General features: G+C 42.8%; 1 protein-coding gene across 3 annotated transcripts in view; it reads left to right on the top strand.

The window, feature by feature from the left end:
* The first annotated feature begins 1,023 nt into the window (after positions 1 to 1,023).
* Positions 1,024 to 16,715, top strand: part of CRIM1 (cysteine rich transmembrane BMP regulator 1) — a 174,312-nt gene continuing 158,620 nt past the window's right edge. For all 3 annotated transcript variants that reach the window (XM_050972859.1, XM_050972858.1, XM_009091824.4), the window contains exons 1-2: positions 1,024 to 1,390; positions 15,214 to 15,387. In XM_050972859.1, the coding sequence (XP_050828816.1) occupies positions 1,039 to 1,390; positions 15,214 to 15,387 (526 nt within the window). In that variant the 5' untranslated portion in view covers positions 1,024 to 1,038. The remainder of the gene's footprint in view (positions 1,391 to 15,213; positions 15,388 to 16,715) is intronic.

Here is a 16,715-nt window from a genome sequence, read left to right as displayed (position 1 = left end):
CGCTTGTTTATGAGAGGGCAGCGGGGCGGCCCGGGATAGCGCTGCGCCGCCGCTGGAGCGGGACAGCCCCTCCCGCCCCCGCGGGTCCGCCACGGCTCCCCCGCACCCGCGGGGCACCTGGGCGCGCCCGGAGCCCGGCTGCGGGAACGGAACGGAACGGGGCGGGGCGAGACCGGCTCTCCTCTCCCGTGGCGCTGGGGCTGAGAGGGCGCGGAGCCGCTCCCCGTCCCGGATCCCCGCGCCCCTCGAGGGAGCAGGAAGAGGAGGAGGCTCTCGCCTCCGAGAGGCCGGGGACGGCGAGGCCCCATTTACGTCCCCGCAGCATCGCCCTGCTGGGGCTGCGCCCTTCGCGGGGCCCTCTCCCTCCCCGCCCCCGGTGTCCCCCGGGCCGCCGCCAGCCCGTCCCCGCGGTCTGGCGCCGCCGCCCCGCTCCGCTCCGCGCCCAGAGCCCCGGGAGGGGGAGGGGAGGTGCAGGGGGAGGCGGAGGCGGCGGCCGCTGTGGGGCCCAGGCTGCTCCTCGCCTCCGCTGCGCCTCTTCCAGCCCCAGGATCTGGGGCTGGGGGGGCGCGGGAGGAAAGGGGGCGGGCCAGCCCCGGCGGTGTCCAATGAGAGAGGCGCGGACGGGCACTTGGGGCGGTGCGGCGGCGATCATCGCCCAATGGGGGCAGGGCAGAGGGCGCACTTGGAGCGGGGCGAGAGTGAGGCAGGAGGCGAGTCGGGGCTCGGGACGCGAGGGGGACAGAGCCAGCCGCCGCCGCCGCGCGCGCAGCCGCTCGCACGCACGGCGCCGAGGAACCGGGAGCCGGCGGGCGGGGGACGACCGGGCTGAGGGACGCCGCTTCCCGGAGGGGGCAGCGGGCGGAGCCGCCACCCGGAGGAGAAGTTTGGCTGAAGCCGCCGCCGCCGAGAGAGGAAACTTTCCTCGGGGGGCCGGAGGCGGGGGCGGCGGGAAGGAGCCGCGGCGCGCTCGGGTCCGCCGCCCGGCGAGGGGGCTTCCGAGAGGCTCCCCCCGGCCCAGGCCGGGCTGCGGCGGCTGGGATGTACCTGGCAGCGGTCTCGGCGGGGAGGAGACGCCCGGGCGGAGACGGCGGCTGGCACCTGGCGGCCGCGGGGTGGCTGTTCCTGCTGGCCCTGCTGCAGGGCGAGTCGGGGACGCGTGCTCTCGTGTGCTTACCCTGCGACGAATCCAAATGCGAAGAACCGAAGAGCTGCCCCGGTAGCATCGTGCTGGGGATCTGCGGTTGCTGTTTCATGTGCGCTCGGCAGCGGAACGAGAGCTGCGGGGGTGTCTATGGGCTGCACGGAGCTTGCGACCGGGGCTTGCGCTGTGTCATCCGACCGCCGCTCAACGGAGACTCCATCACCGAGTACGAAGTGGGCGTCTGCGAAGGTGAGAGGCGGCGGGACACCCTCCATCCCTCCATCCGTTCCCCGGGGTGGGGGCACCCGATGGGCGGCGGGAAAGGAAGGAGGGCGCACCTTAGACGTTTTGGGCGCCGGTGCGCCTTCCTTCCATTCCAGCCCGCCCGCCTGTCCCATCTGCGAGCGTGTCTTCTAACCTTCCCTGCTTAAAAAACCCCACAGACTCCTACTTAGAAGTTTTGCCCTTAATGTTCTTACCCTAAACTTTGGAGTTCTACTGATTCTCCATAGCGTGTCACTGGTTTGCTGATTGCTTGTATCAGCTACTGATGCCCAGCTAAAATTCCATCATAAAGGACTCGGGAAGAGTTTGGCAGATGGAGATCGGTGGAGGTCAGTCGTGCACACATGACTCCTATTCCGGATTCCCTCCTGTGTAAAGAAACAAGGAAGACTGATCATCTGTTATAAAGTTTTGTTTCCTGTTCCTGTCAATATCTCTCTGCCTGTCCTGCTCGGCTTATAGTGATAAGGGGTGTCTTTTTACTTGCTGGAGCATCAAGGGGGGTAAATACCTACGGGAGTTCTGCCCCCGTGGGTATTCAGAGTCTCTTCAGCTTCCTACCGTCTTGTGAGGTGATTAATTGGTATGAAATGCAAAAGGACTTCACCCCCGTTCTGTTTTTTATCTATCAAAATTCCTAAGATTTATTTTTTTTATGTATTATAAATTAATGAAAGGCCAAAGACAAATTTTTAGTCTCTCTTTCTTTTGTACCTCCAATTGCCTTTTCCCCCAAGTTGAGGGAAAACATGGCGCTGCAAAGAGATTACAAATAAGCAGTAGTTTGGGATGTGTATAAATGTATATGTGATTCGGAGCGGGAGCTTCGACAATTCTGGAAAAGGAGACGAAGGCAGTCTCCTCTCGGCGGGTAGAGGGCAGTAGAAAGTCCAGAGAGCTGGTGAGGCAGCATCTGTCCAAAAAACTTGCATTGAAAATGATGCACTATTTTAAGAAAGCTAAACCCGGTCATTTTTAGTGGGCAGCTGACCTTTGTCATGGCGCTCATTATTAGTTTAAAACTCCATTTGCCTCCGTAACAAATAAATTGCAAACCACAGCAGAGCCGAGCGGTGTGTCTCGTCTGTGCTACAACCAATGCTGTCAGCCTCGGGAGCTGATGCTTGGGTAGGATGAGCTCTAGATTAAAAGCTCGATTGTTAAAATATTTTTAAATGGCCCTGAACTATTTTGAAGACCTTGGTTGAGACTATGTTGCTGAATATGTACATTGCTGTAGTGTCTTATTTTTAATATGTATTGGAAAAGTTTTTGTAAATAGAAAAGTACAAGCAAAGGTACTTGGAAAACTTACCTGGTTTTGCAGGAGTTTCTCTTGTCATGTGATTTTGAGTAAAAGCTGGGCTAAAATAGCTTCCCCCCCTTCTCGATAGTTAAAGGAACTAAGAGCCTACAGACATTAAAAGCCTTAATGCTCCAATTTCCTTACTGTATCACAGTATGGACATCTCTGGCAGTTTAAGAGTATTTCATTCCTTTGAAGTGATGCAATCTGTACGTTGCTGTAGTTCAACTCATAACACGTCCCATCTACTGTTGAAAATAGTATGAAGCATTTGTTGGCAAGATTGTATTTCAATTAGTGTTGTGGTTAGAAACTGGTTCCAGCTGTCCCTATAGGAATAGTCCTAGGGGAGGGAGATAACAATCTATTAACTATAACTAAGGGAGATAACTTCCCTATTTAATTTTCTTTTTCTAACTTATCTATTTAATTTTCATTCTCATAAATGAAAACGAGCCAAGCTGAACTGTCAGCCTAATAAATAATCCTGGAATGCCTGTTAGTGAATCGTCAGGAAACTACCTCATTCTGAGGAACAGAGGTAATATGTTGTTCTTCATGGTGCATGTTTTGCACATGAGGTGGCAGCAAGGATAAAAGGGTACTGATTGTACTGCCTCTGATCACTAATATGAGATTGAAAAGCTCTGGTTTTTGATTGTGATGACCTAAACAGTTGTTCAGTTTACAGGCACCCATGCAACAGGCTAGGCTGGTGATGCCTGATGTGAGTAGCATTAAGCCATGCTTTTATCCATTGACAAAATAAAGGCTGTGCTTTTTTTGCTGTTGTGCACACTGGGAGTGTGCACGACAAACGCTTTCCTTCCCCAGTCCAGGGAGGAGGAAATGAAAGTGTCTTAGAGAGCTGTGTGAACAGAAATTCATGTTTTTACTCTCCTTCCTGTCTCTAGTCTTTTCTTTCATTGCAATTTTTTACACTGAAATGACCCCTACTGGCTGCAGTTATAAGCATGTTTTTTTGTATCATTTTTGATGCTTCAACCATGTCTTGTTTCAGACTACCAGCATATGCTAGGCTGCAGAAGACTTTGAGAGCTGGAATAGCAACAGGTAGAAATACTTGTCTGCTAACTTGTTTCTACCATATAACATACTTGACATAAATGAGTCCTGTAACACCTGACAGAGAAGCCTCTGTGGCATCTGTTGCTGGTAGCTTCTCTTTCTGGAATTGCAAACAGACCAGTCTTTGTTAAAGCACTGTTTTTAAATTAAATGCGTTGCTGATTCTGAGGGTTTTTTCATCATTCTAAAAGCTGAAGGAATTTCTTGTTCATTTCACCACCTTAACAATTCACATCTCTAAGCAGTTCTAACGCTCCATTTGTGTTGTTATCCTGAAGTGGGTAAATGCCTTTCCTGAATATAGTTGTATTCTTACTAAGTAATAATTCTCAGGTCCTAGTGCTGGTAGCTACACCTCCTAAATGGCATTCTTGAGAGACTTTGCACACCTCCAGCCTCTGTTGACTTTACAACATCCTTTACAGGGATTTGCTGGATTGGTTTATGCGGTGTTGAGAGCCTACACCCCCTTCCAAAGACTTAAGGTTGAGAAATTTTAAATGCAAAGCAGGAACTGTCTTCACTCTCTACCTTTAAAGGTAGTCCTGCGGCCACAACTGAATTAGACTGAAGTTCTCCCAAAACACCTGAGCTTTGGCTTCTACAGCTGGGCAGGGCTCTGGCTTTCCAGGGGATCAGAGAGCCTTAAAAAAGCCCTGCCAGAGAAGTTTGGTTAATCTGTGAAGGCATTTCTCTTCTGTCTGTTTCCCTGCTTCCCCAGTTTCTGGTGCTATTAGATGAAGAGGCCTAGATTGCTTTGCTAAACTCATCAAAGTCATAACAGTAGCAAATAACATAACACTGAAAATATCTGGCAATTATTTTTAACTGTGTAACAGAAACATAGTTTTTTTGTGATACATTTGAAATGCATACTTAACAAAACTGCTAGTCTGATGGTGTTCTTAGTCTCTTTTTAGAATATACTTTCATATGAATTAGCCTCTAGGTAGACATTGAAAGAAGATATCACTGTGCCACTAGCTTACCAATAATGTCTGTTACATTGTTTGGTTTTGGTTTGTTGGTTTGGTTTTAGTGGGGTTTGAGTGTGTTGATTTAGTTGTTGATTGGGTCCTTTTTTATTGGGGGGGGGTACAGTTATTGCTGTATTTTTTTTTCTTACTGCCTAGTACATAACTTCTTAACTGAAGTTCCGTTGGGACCAGGAGAAGGTTGCTGTAGCAAATTTTAGGCAAGTATTGGGAAGTATGGGTGTTCATCTCCTAGGATGATGGCTGAAGCTTTCCTTACTGTGGCTAGTCCTAGTCTCATTTACTGAACTTCATCTTTTAGGGAGTTTGTAGCATTACAGTCTGTCTGACTCCTTGCTGGGGCAAGTTGGGAGACCTTGGATGTGTCCATTGTCTTCTCCTCACCCACAAGTCTGCCTAGTTTTCCTCCCTGAGAAATATGGAAGGGCACAGTGTATGGTATGCAACTGAAGCTTAGTGAAACTGGAGATGATGAGAAGAGTTTAAAACTTGAAAGCCTAGCTTTTTTATTTTCAAAATTTGGAAGAGGAAAGCTGAGCTTGTTTTTTTGTTTTGTTCAGACATTGGTTTGCGTGCATGCTAATGTAGTTCTTCCCTGCTTTACTGAAGTAAGAACAACTTGCCTGCAGACTTGATAGTATTTGTTAACATTAGTAACTCTGGTAGCTAGTACCCTTTGGAGAGCCTTGTTTTCAGTCATTTTCAGTCCTGTGCTCTATAATGGGTCAGTGGACACAAAGCCCTCCCCTTGGTGCTCTGTCTCCAGACAGACTGCTATACTACATGCTTGGCTTTTTGCTTGTGATGCAGCCCAGACCCCTAAAGATCAGGCAATATTTTGCTTTCTGTACAAGTTCCTAAAGTTCAAGTAATCTGGAAGTTGCATGTGTGTAACCCAGTTGTTTACATCTGTTTGTACTGGAACAGTGCTGCCCAGATCTCTTAACTTTTTGTGTGGTTGGGTTTTTTTTCTTTGTTCTGTAGTGAATGGCTGGGGAAATGTCCAAGTGGTTCTGATGTCCATGTGTTTGCAGAGAACTTCTTTCAGTAACATCAGGTGTTAGAACTGATGATCTAGTTGGGGACTTCATCAATATTAAGTGGTGTGTCAATGGCTGTTGGTGTGAAGACAGTCAAAGTACTTTGTTCAAAGGCTATCAGCAGTCCAGACTGTCAGGAAGACAAACAGAAGAATATTTATGTTGTCAAAAAGAAAACTATCAGAAAAATTACTTAAGTTGTGAAACAGGAATTGAGAAGTAGTTCTTTGATGAATATTCAGCTTCTCATATGCTAGTCTTGATCAAATTTAACAATCCCCTTCCCCTACTCCTCCTCCCTGCCACCCCCAAAAACACTTACTAGGAGTATGCTGAATTCTTACACACAGACTGGATAATTTATAAGCTATTTCTGCTCTGTATTCCATAAATGCTGAAATCTCAACATCAGTAAGAACATGTAACTCTGAGTGTGGCGTGGAATTTGAATTGGATCAGGTGCTTATTTGACTTGGAAATGCTTTCCTCTCTGTTTCTGGGCATCGTGTTTCAATTTTAGAAATGACTTGATTCCAGTATTTTAGCAAAAATTAAGTGGACATGTCTAACAGATATGATGCAGGAATTAGTAGGATTTTGCTGTTGTGGATCAGCACAGTAAGTTTAAAACTATGAGTCTCACTGTGGGTAGACTGGATTACTAAGTTTTTAAACTTTAGTGAGGGGACTATTCTCTTTTTATTTCTTTTTAGTTTTTAAAACTTTGTATAAGCATCCTTTGCTATGTGAATTTTTCTTCCTAGAAAGTGATTCTTTTACCAGGTTCCCCAAAATCCTGGTGTTTATAAAGATATTTTTTTCCTTTTTTTATTTTTTAAACTACCTTTGAACTTGCCCGTAGGCATCTTTGCTGTTTAAGCACCCTCTAGCTAATTCAAGGATTCTTGCATAATTTAACTTCTTGCCTGGTACTTAGTCAACCAAAATGTCATTTCACTGACAGGCATATTATGCAATAATTAACCCATTAATATGGTTCAAAAATGCTGTTCTCTTCCCCTCCTTACTTTGTGCCCCCTCTTAAGGATTCTTCATCTCAATAAGTTTATAGACTCTTGCAGACAGAACCAAATGTTTCTCTGTTTTAATGGATTAAATACTTTGTAGAGGTGACCTATTAAGTATCTCTTGTGACTTATAAACTGCTTTTCATTTGAGAATGCATTTAATCCACAGGGAATGTAAACTTGAAAATCATGAACTCGGGGTTTTGCCTGAGACTTTGAGTGACACTGTTTGTGTCTGACTATACTGGAATTTGGAAAATGACTGATATTGACACAGAAAGCTTATGTATATGGAGAAACTTACCAACATGGAGAAACTTACCAACATAAACTAAGATGGGGAAATAACTTTTGCATAGATTAAATTCCTCATAAGTGTACGGATTAAAAATAGTCCCTGGGGGAGCTCTTGTCTAAAGAGACTAGTTTGGCCTTGTTTTGGGGAAGTAAGCCCTTCCTAATGTTTTGAGAAGAATAGAAGCAGTTCACACCTTTACCAGAGGCCATATTCAGTCCCCAGCAGCTTTCACTGGGTATACTGGGTGCTTAACCTGAGAATCTGCAAATCATGCTAAGACCACCTTGAGGGTCTTGATTGTGGAAGTCTTTATTAAGACTGAATAAGAAAACAGACTGGGGATCAAAGGGTTGTGGGCAGGAGGAAAAGCAGAGACTGGCTCATAGGCATGCACCAATTCCCATGTTCTTACTCATTTCCTAAACTTTAGGCATTATATAGCCACTGTTAGGCTTCCGTTGTTGGTTGGGGTCTGTTTGTTTGGATGAGCTTGGGTTTGGCTTTTTTTTTTTTTTTTTTTAATTGAAAAATCTAGCAAGTGTAATGTTTCTGAATCCAAGAGAGCCCATTCTGTTGGGTCATTTATCCTTGAAATGAATTAAATTTCAGTGGTTTGCTACAGGCTGTGTTGTATTCTCCTCAAGATTTTTTCAGAAATCTTGCATGTGTGTGGAGGTATTTCTTCCCCTCACTGATGGGCTGTTGATAAAAAGCTGGGGTCACACTGATAATGGTGTTACATGCTCTGATGCAACCTGTGCTGCATTCACAATAGAATGCTGAACTTGATGTCTATCTCTAAGTTAGGTTTTAGGAACTGAAAAGAAGCCCTGAGGGTAATTCTAAATCCAGGCTTGAGTTTCTCCTGTAGTCTTCTGTGACTAAGAGATTTGGTGCAATTCCTCTGAAATATGTTGTAATGATGGTGTTCAGTGGTGCTGTATTAATGACTGGGGGAGAAAGTGGCAAAATATTTAGGATATCAGATTTCTTACAATACTGTGGACTGTTCTTGGTATAGGTTGCTTTACTCATGGCCTTGTTCCAGAATTTGTCTTTGACAAAACTTTTCCTACTCCTGCCAGCTTTGCCTCTGCCTAGCAGCTTAGCAAGCTGCCAGCCAACTGCTTGTTTGCAGTGGAGGTGATGCGTGCTGCCATACATGCAGGCCTCTGAAGCATGTGGGTGCAGAGTGCAGCTTGGAAAAAAAAATTGGAATTTTAGACTGCTTCAGAAAATAGTTATGAAGCTTTGGCCCTTTTCTGAGGCTTTAGCAATTATTTTTGCAATGAGTTTTCTAGAGCTAGAGGAAAAATCTGCTATGACAGCTGAAACACCGCTGTCCATGCTCGTTCTAATCAGGGGAGTACTGGCAGAGGCTTTTCCTGACCAATTAAATCCTGGGACACAGTGCAGTATTTTCAGTTAGCTATTTATGAACAAGATGTGTTTCTGGCCATCAGTTTAAGATAATTTCCTTGTAAGTCTTTTTTTCAGGTGTGTGAATGTAAAACTCATGATTTATTATTTCAGACCATCTTTTGGGAAGAAGGCTTTTGGAAGTACCATTTACTTTTGCTATGGGGGACCCTAAGACTGAAAGTCATAAAAAACCAAAAGGCAAAACACATTCCTCCTCATCCCTCCTTCCTTCCATTCTGCCTCCCCCTGCAAAAAAAGGTGTGTGTGTGGGGGTACCTGGAGAAGTAAAATATTCCAGACAGTGTGGGGAAAACTTCAAAAGTTGCAGTAGTTGTCCATGCCTCATGCTTCACTTAACATTGCCATTTATCTCCTTGCCTTCCTCAAGACTTCCATAGTTTCTGATAATTCACTGGAAAGTGAGTCTGTTTAAATATTTTCTGCTTTCCTTAGAATGAAATAACTATTTCAGACACAAGAAGAGCTGCTGCAATGAAAATATTTCTCACTACATTTGGGATTTGATCACCTGAGATACCTGCTAAGATAAAGGACTCAGGTTGGAGACAAGCATTACGTGCATGTGTTCCTGAGGTATCTAAATGTTATGGTACAGTTCTGCTTTCTAGCTTTGACTAGAAATTTTCTCAGGAAGCTGCAAAACCCTTTTGTATTGCTGTACATTCCACATGAAGATTTGATCTTGGAAAATGAACCATTCCAAGATGTGGGAAAAAATGCTCTCTCACAAAACTCTCAGCTGTGTGTCTTACCATAAAAGTTTCTGCCGGCACTAGTCCTTGATTCATGACTTCAGTGGAGGAATAAGTTGCAAGAGGGGAAAGGATTGAAGCCAGTGTATGAGCTCAAACTCTTTTACAGGCTAGTCTTTCCTTCTGCTGCTTTTCAAGGTCTGGGGCTGGGTTTCAAGCATTCTTTAGTGGTAATTAGTCATTTCTATTGTTCAGCTCCTCCAAAACATGAATTTCCTTTCCATCATTCTTTTTTTCCTGTTCAAAGAGAAGCGAGAGTCTACTGGCAAGAAACATTTCCTTTTTTTATTTTAGCAAGTTAGAATCCTTTCAGAGACTCATACTGTCTTAATGAATACCACTGATTTGAAAATGCTGTTGTGTGTACCAGTGTGCTGGAGTGGTAGAGCTCAGACCCAGTGGTGGGTCTTGTTTCATGGAGGAATTTCTGAAAGGTTCCCCCCTCTGCCTCACAGTTCCCAGAGGGCAGTACCAGTCTTAATAAGGATTGCCTCTCTCTTGTCTACAAATGCAGATTTAAAAGGATGCCAGAGTCTGTAAGATGTGACTTGGACAGTTTCACTTCTAGGTCATCAATGTATTTTATGGTGTCTTTTTAGCATCCTAAGAGCTACCCGAGATGCTCAAAAAAAAAAAAAAAAGTAGGAGTAGCAGAGTAGCATGCTGCAATTAAATGTGAATTGTGGGAGTTGGCTCAATCCACTCCAGTTCAATTACAGTTCAAAGGGTAGGGTGGTAAACATAAGGTTATTATGGGCCAAATGCTTGTGCATTTGTTTTCAACAGTGGTACTTCAGTGATCATTTCAGTGTGTTTCTTGCTGTTTTGAGATGATGCATTATCTAAACTGTGAAGGTGACCAGTATAGCATTCTCCAAACAATAGCCAATATTCATTGAATGTCCAGAAAGAGAGGGGTTGGGGCACAAAACAGAAGTTTCTGTGGCAGGCAGAAAGAATTGAGAATTTGAAGGAAGGGAAAGCAAAACTTTAAGCAATGGAGAAGCAGTGTCTGAAAAGGTCTTTCCTTGTACTTTTAGTTTGTACCTGTTTTGAGATGATCCTTTGCCAATGGGTAGTAATAAATAACAAATGTAACCATAGTGAGGTAGTGTGTGCCTTGAAAGTAAGGCTTAAAGTTAGTTTCTCAGCAGCATGCTTTTCTAAAAACACAGGCTGCTCTTCAGGCAAAAAAGATGAATGCTTCAATCATGACCACCATGCCTTGCATGGTGCTGTGTTGTGAGTGCTGGTATGTAGGATATAGTATAGAAGAAGTGATGGAATGCTTCTTACCAGAGACATATTTCTCAGACTGTTTCCCAGACTAGACCTGTTTAAGGATCTCTTGTTCAACTTGTTAATACCTTAATCCTCTTCCCTACTTTAGGTGCATGCTATGACAGGACTTGGGAATTCAGCAGTCCAGAGCAGTATGTGAATTTTTAGCGAGCTGAAACATTTGCTTTGCAGAAAGCAAGTGATTATCTGAATGATAGAAGAGAAAAGGAAAAAAGTTTGGAATTAATGTGAAGTCTCCCTTCCTGTGGCTTCCTTTTGGTATGAAAGCACAGTTGGAAGAATTAAAAAGGTACTATGTCCAAGGCTTAACTTTGATCTGAGTAAATGCAGAGCTACTTTATTATCTGAAACTTTATTATCTGGAACTTGCTTGAATGAGTTGGAAGGAGTGGGGAATTGCATGTAGATAGAAATTATTTGAAAGAGAAATGACTTTGAAGCTGTAGTTATGAGCCTGCTGGGAGCATTTGAACTCTTTGAGGCTTGTGTGCAAAAGGTACTTGAGTGACTGTATAACAAGACTCCAGTGACAACTCAGGATGGCTAAAAAGTTCAGCCCTTTGATTTTTTGCCCTTACCTGATTATGCCAGCACAATGAGGTGGTGAAAATCACAGCTAAAAAAATATCAGTTTGGATGAAAACTAGTAGTTTACTTGGGCTTTTTTTTTCAGCTACATTCCTCTAAAAAACTCTGGAGTGTTAAGTACATGCTTGATTTTTGTGTTTTTAGGTGTCCTAGAAGTAGCTACGGGGTAGGATGTGCATTCCAAGGTTTGAAGCATAGTTTCTTATATTTGGGGTTTTTTGGCCCTGCTTGCAGAGAAATAAAGCTTTCACAAATTAGTACATTTCAGTTTTTGTTCGCATCATACAGATTTGAGACATAGGCATAAAAAAAGTCTTCTAAAAAGGAGGCCATAGAAGTCAAACAAAACATGCAGGAAAAAGTATACAGCCTGGAATAATTTGTGAACTGTCCCAGGTCCCAAATCACTGGTTTGCACAGGTTGTATTTTTAGAACAGTCCCCAGAACATGATGATCTTTTTGAATAATAGCCGCTAGGTCATATGTTTTGTACAAGATATCATTCCCTTATCAGTTAAAATATTGCTGACCTCTAAAGGTGTGAGCATGCTGTACTGGACCACTGTTAATCTGCATCAAGTCTTAGAATTGAAGTGATAGGCTGGGTTCATCCCTTTAGCTCATGTGAATACTTTCATGTGATTGTACCTTCCATTCCAAAGAATTTTGTTCTGCCTGTATTGATGTGACTTCTGAGAGCTTATTATAAGTGGTAAACAGTTATTCATCTAACAGGGCTTTGAAATTCTGTTCATAAAAGGAGTAAATCAGCTAGGAAAAGGAGTCAGTCTTTAGTCTGCATGAAAAATTATGGTAGACTTGGCACTGATTTACTGAACTAAAATAAGCTCTTGCTACATGTTTGCTACTTCATTGATGTAAATCTTGTTTCTAAATAAACTTGTGTGAAAAGCAGGCTGGTAGAAGATGTGCAAGCTAAAACTGGATTTGCATTCTTCCTGTCTGAATGTAACTTTCTTCTATTACCACCCAGTAATGAAAATACCTTGTTTGAAGATTCAACATGTTAGAAGTATAGTCTGAACAAGTATTACTCTTCTCATTAAGACTTTAATGGCTACTGAGCTAATTTTTGAGGTGTGTGGCAGTGAAGGTGCACCTACTATTGGGCCATGTGCTTCCTGTGTACCTCCTTTTCTGGAAACTTAGTGGTACTAAGCACTGAGCTGTCCTGGAGATGAGTGTGTGTAGTGCCACGCCATGCAGTGTACGTGTATCGAGGCGTTCTGCCACGGGCAAAGGATGAGTCTGCTTTCTGTGCCAGCTTGGTCCCACCTTATGTGGGGTGGGCAGCTCTCGTGTGGCAGGATCTGGCTGCTCTGTCTGCCTGGGGAAGATCTGGTGCTGAAATACCACAAGGCAAAGCAGCACAAATGCTCTAAGGTGGTTTGCTAGAAAAGCAGCAGAGCATCGCCATCTGTGTGTCCTTCCAGTCTGCACTGCACTGGCTGGGAGCGCAGAGCTGAGAGCCCACACGCTGCCTCTAGGCTCCTGTCTTGTGCCCAGGAGTACAGAAGGAATGCTCTTGTCACAAACAGGGAGCAACACAAACACTTAAAGGCTGTTGGGCTGGTGTGGATGAAGCTGTGGTCCTTGCTGTTGCAGTTTCAAACAGCAAGTCTTGGACCGTAGGTGTAGCTTTTGTTCTTGTCCTTACATGGATTAATGCTGTGACTTCTAAAATACAAATTGTCCAGGCTGTATTCCGGCTTCTCAAAAACAGGATGTATTATTGTTCTCCAAATTCTCAGGGTTTATGGGGTTTTTTTGTTGTTGTTGTTTTTGTTTGATTTTTTTTTCTTCTGTATTCATGGCCTCATCACAATGAGAGTGTCCCAAGCATTACAGGAGAGGCATCTTCCTTTGAAAGAATTTTAATAGTTTCTCTTCAGGAACTTCTGTGCTTCCTTTGACTTTCATTGATACAGCTGCTGTATTGGATGATAGGTTAACCTAAGAAAAAAAATTACTTCCTGGGATTACTGGCTACTCTTCCTTTGCGATTTTTATGGAGAAGAGCCATGAGGTTCCCATGGAAATTCCCATCTTCACATCGAAAATGGACTTTGTTGTTTATCAGTGCTCTTTTGTCAGCAGGGTACTTTGCCTGCTCATAATAGAAGGCAAGGAGTTTGTTGTACTGGGAGAAGTATACCGGTGAGAATCTGCTGTGGCACTTCCTGTAGCTCACGTACAGTACTGAATTGGTAAACTGCTCTTTCTAAATGCCTTTTTTTTTCCCCCTAAAACAGGAAAAACTTCAGGTTAGCAGATATTCTGCATATTTCTGTGAGTGGAAAGAATTTACTTGCCAACCTCAGCATGTGTGTGCATATACTGTTATTTGCTGTTAGGTTTTAGGCTTCTGTTGAGCATCAGACTACTGAATGACAGTTTTGAGTTGGCTGTGGCCTCTCATACTGGAGAACACCCTCTGATAACCCCAACAACAAGAGGAGACCCACCATGCAGAACTGGAAGATATTTTAACTTTTTTGAGGTGCTTTTTGGCAGGATCAGTATTGGAAACTTGCTTGTTGATGGTAAATAAAATTGGAATGAACTACTTAGAATGCACAATGTGAGGGCTTCTGTTGAATGTAAGGCTATAAAGATTAAAAATACCTTCTGTCATTAGAAGAAGTCAGTGGACTCTGTGCAACTATTTTGTAGCACTTAATTTTCCAAGCTTGTCTGTCTTTAAAACATCTGGCATTCTGTAGCAAAGAATACTTAATGCCTAGTTTAGTTTCTTCAGTCTTGCTTAAACAAGTATATGATAGGACAAAGGGGAAGAGTTTAAAACTAAGAGAGAATAGGCATACATTTAATTTTAGAAAGAAATTCTTTACTGTAAGGGTGGTGAGGCACTGGAACAGATTGCCTAGAGAAGTTGTAGATGCCCTGGAAGTGTTCAAGGCCAGACTGGATGGAGCTTTGAGCACCAAGGTCTAGTGGAAGGTGTCCCTATCCATGCAGGGGGGTTCGAACTAGATGGTCTTGAAGGTCTCTTCAAATCCAGGATGTTCTATTTTTCTATCTTGTTTAATCTTCTGATGTGGTGGGCTGTTGCTGTATGTGCACTTGACGTAAGAAAACAGAGATATTCTAGGACTGGTAATCTTTTGGAATTCTGGACTGACTGGATTTGTGTTTCTTTCTGGAGGAAAAAAAATTAAATCTTGTTGCATGTGGCCTCCTGAAAGAAAGATGGGCAGTTACAGCTAGAACTGGAACACCAGTTACATACATTTGACAGGACTGATTCAAAAGGAACAGAATTATTTAAGCAGAGAGACTCATCCTGATCCCTCTATCCATAGACCCTTGCTTGACAGCAAAGAGGGCAATGTGCTTGATCAATTCTCCAAGAATATGTATGATAATTGAGGACTGCTAGAAAACTCTTTTTTGGTCATATAATGGAATCCGACATCTGGCATCTTGCAGCTTTTCTGTAATAAAAAGTTATCTCCATGGAACGAATTCTATATGATGCATTTTTTAATCATCTTTTAAAATGCTCTCTTTCTGACTCAGTTTTGACTTCTGTAACAGCTGCAGGTTCTGTACAATGCTCTCACTTCCATTATAAATAAAACTTCAACTATCTGCAAAGGTTATTTCTGTTATAATAGCACTCATTTGTACTACAGCTATGCGTTTTCCTGAGATGACATAGTTTTTCATACAGATGGAAGTAAACAATGCCAGTTGCTTTAGCAAAATGGGCAGTAGAACAGCTGCGAGATGTGGTGTTTGGCAAATCCCACTGTTTGGATTAGTCTGTTATTTTTTTCATCTGTTATCTTCTGTTTAGCACTGTGTTGAACTTGAAGTGAATCCCACCCAACTCCAAAGCAGCTGAAAATTACGTACTGCAGCTGAAATCCAATAGTGAGCAAGTTTGTTTGTTTATTTTAGATGAAAACTGGGATGATGATCAGCTTCTTGGATTTGAACCATGCAATGAAAACCTTATAACAGGTTGTAACATAATCAACGGGAAGTGCGAATGTGACACCATTCGGACCTGTAATAATCCATTTGAGTTTCCAAGCCGGGATACTTGTCTGTCGGCCTTAAAAAGGATTGAAGGTAAGCCCTTGTCTTCAGTATTTCAGAGTTAGTAATTTTTTTCTGTGCAGTTGATGAAAAACTAGAGTGTAGTGTATGTTTAAGGATGACTTGTGTAGTTTCAGATACCCGTGGTCTTCTACATGTCAGAAAACAGGTGTATGTTTTAGAGGAAGATAGTACCTCATAAGTTTATTATTCCAAATGCTAAGTTTAAGATGGGAAAAAACATGCTTTTTGTGCTATGATGCTTGCAGATTTTAAGGCTAAACAGTTCTGTTTGTAGTTTGTACTTCTTTAGCTGCAGAGCAGTGTGGAATACTCTTTAGATATGTTGATGTGACTGAGTCATGAATAAACACATTAAACACAAACATGGATTGTAAGAGTAAAGGAGTAGTTACTGATATGCTTATATCTTTTATTATATGAATGCATGAATTACTATTTTCTTTAAGTTTACATAACGTTACATTACTTTACTGCTCGTATTTTACAGTTCCTATGTTACTTTGATTAGATTTGTATTCTGCCCCATATGTTTATGCTTATGCATACATCCATATTTGTTTTGCTTTTTTCCTTTTTGTTGTTTGTGGCTAAACTGAAAATGAGTTGGCTCAAATATATCCAGCTGGAATTAAAGTTACGTGGTGTATTTCTGGATTGTTCTCAACAGCAATTAAAGGAGTGATCTTGGACCATTTTTTATGATGCTGTAATTACTGTTCTCCAAAGTGTTCAAGAACATGAAGAAGTTGATTAGTGGTGTGGACCTGCTTAATTAGACTGCTTTAAACCAATGTTTTAAGTTGTATGGAAAAAATTAATGTATTTATAAGGCTACTGACAATATTTTAAGTTAGGGGCATCTTATACTTAAGGAAGTGTGATGTGATGTCATCTGTTGTACTTCTTTTGTGTTGAGAAAATTGGTTTTGTGCTAGACTTAAATAAGGAGATGTTGTGAGAAACTCAAGAATGTTGGTCGTGATGTTGCTCACTAAAGGCATACAAGTGCTTAGTCTGGGATTTTTGTGGGTTTTTTCCCCTCATGTAACTCTAGGAAGAGCAGAGGCAGAACCTTTGGTCTGTTGTTAATGTGATAGTGGGCAATAGCATGTATGGTTTCTTCAGTCTTCCACTTCTCTTTTCACTTGAGAATATGTAACTAAGTCTGTAGTATTTCAGCAGGAAATACTCTACTGTCATGGCAGCTCATCATGTACTCACTGTGAAAATCTGTTGTGGGTTGTCTTTTTGTACTTTGCAGCCTTGGAAGAAATGGACTTACCTTGTGGAATAGCATAGCTGAAGCAGGTTGATTCTGAGTCACTTGCTTTCAGCAA

The sequence above is a fragment of the Serinus canaria genome, chromosome 3, assembly GCF_022539315.1.
Source record: "Serinus canaria isolate serCan28SL12 chromosome 3, serCan2020, whole genome shotgun sequence".
Lineage (NCBI taxonomy): Eukaryota > Metazoa > Chordata > Aves > Passeriformes > Fringillidae > Serinus > Serinus canaria.
Note: the sequence above shows the minus strand (reverse complement) of the source record. Positions and strands in the feature narration are given on the sequence as shown.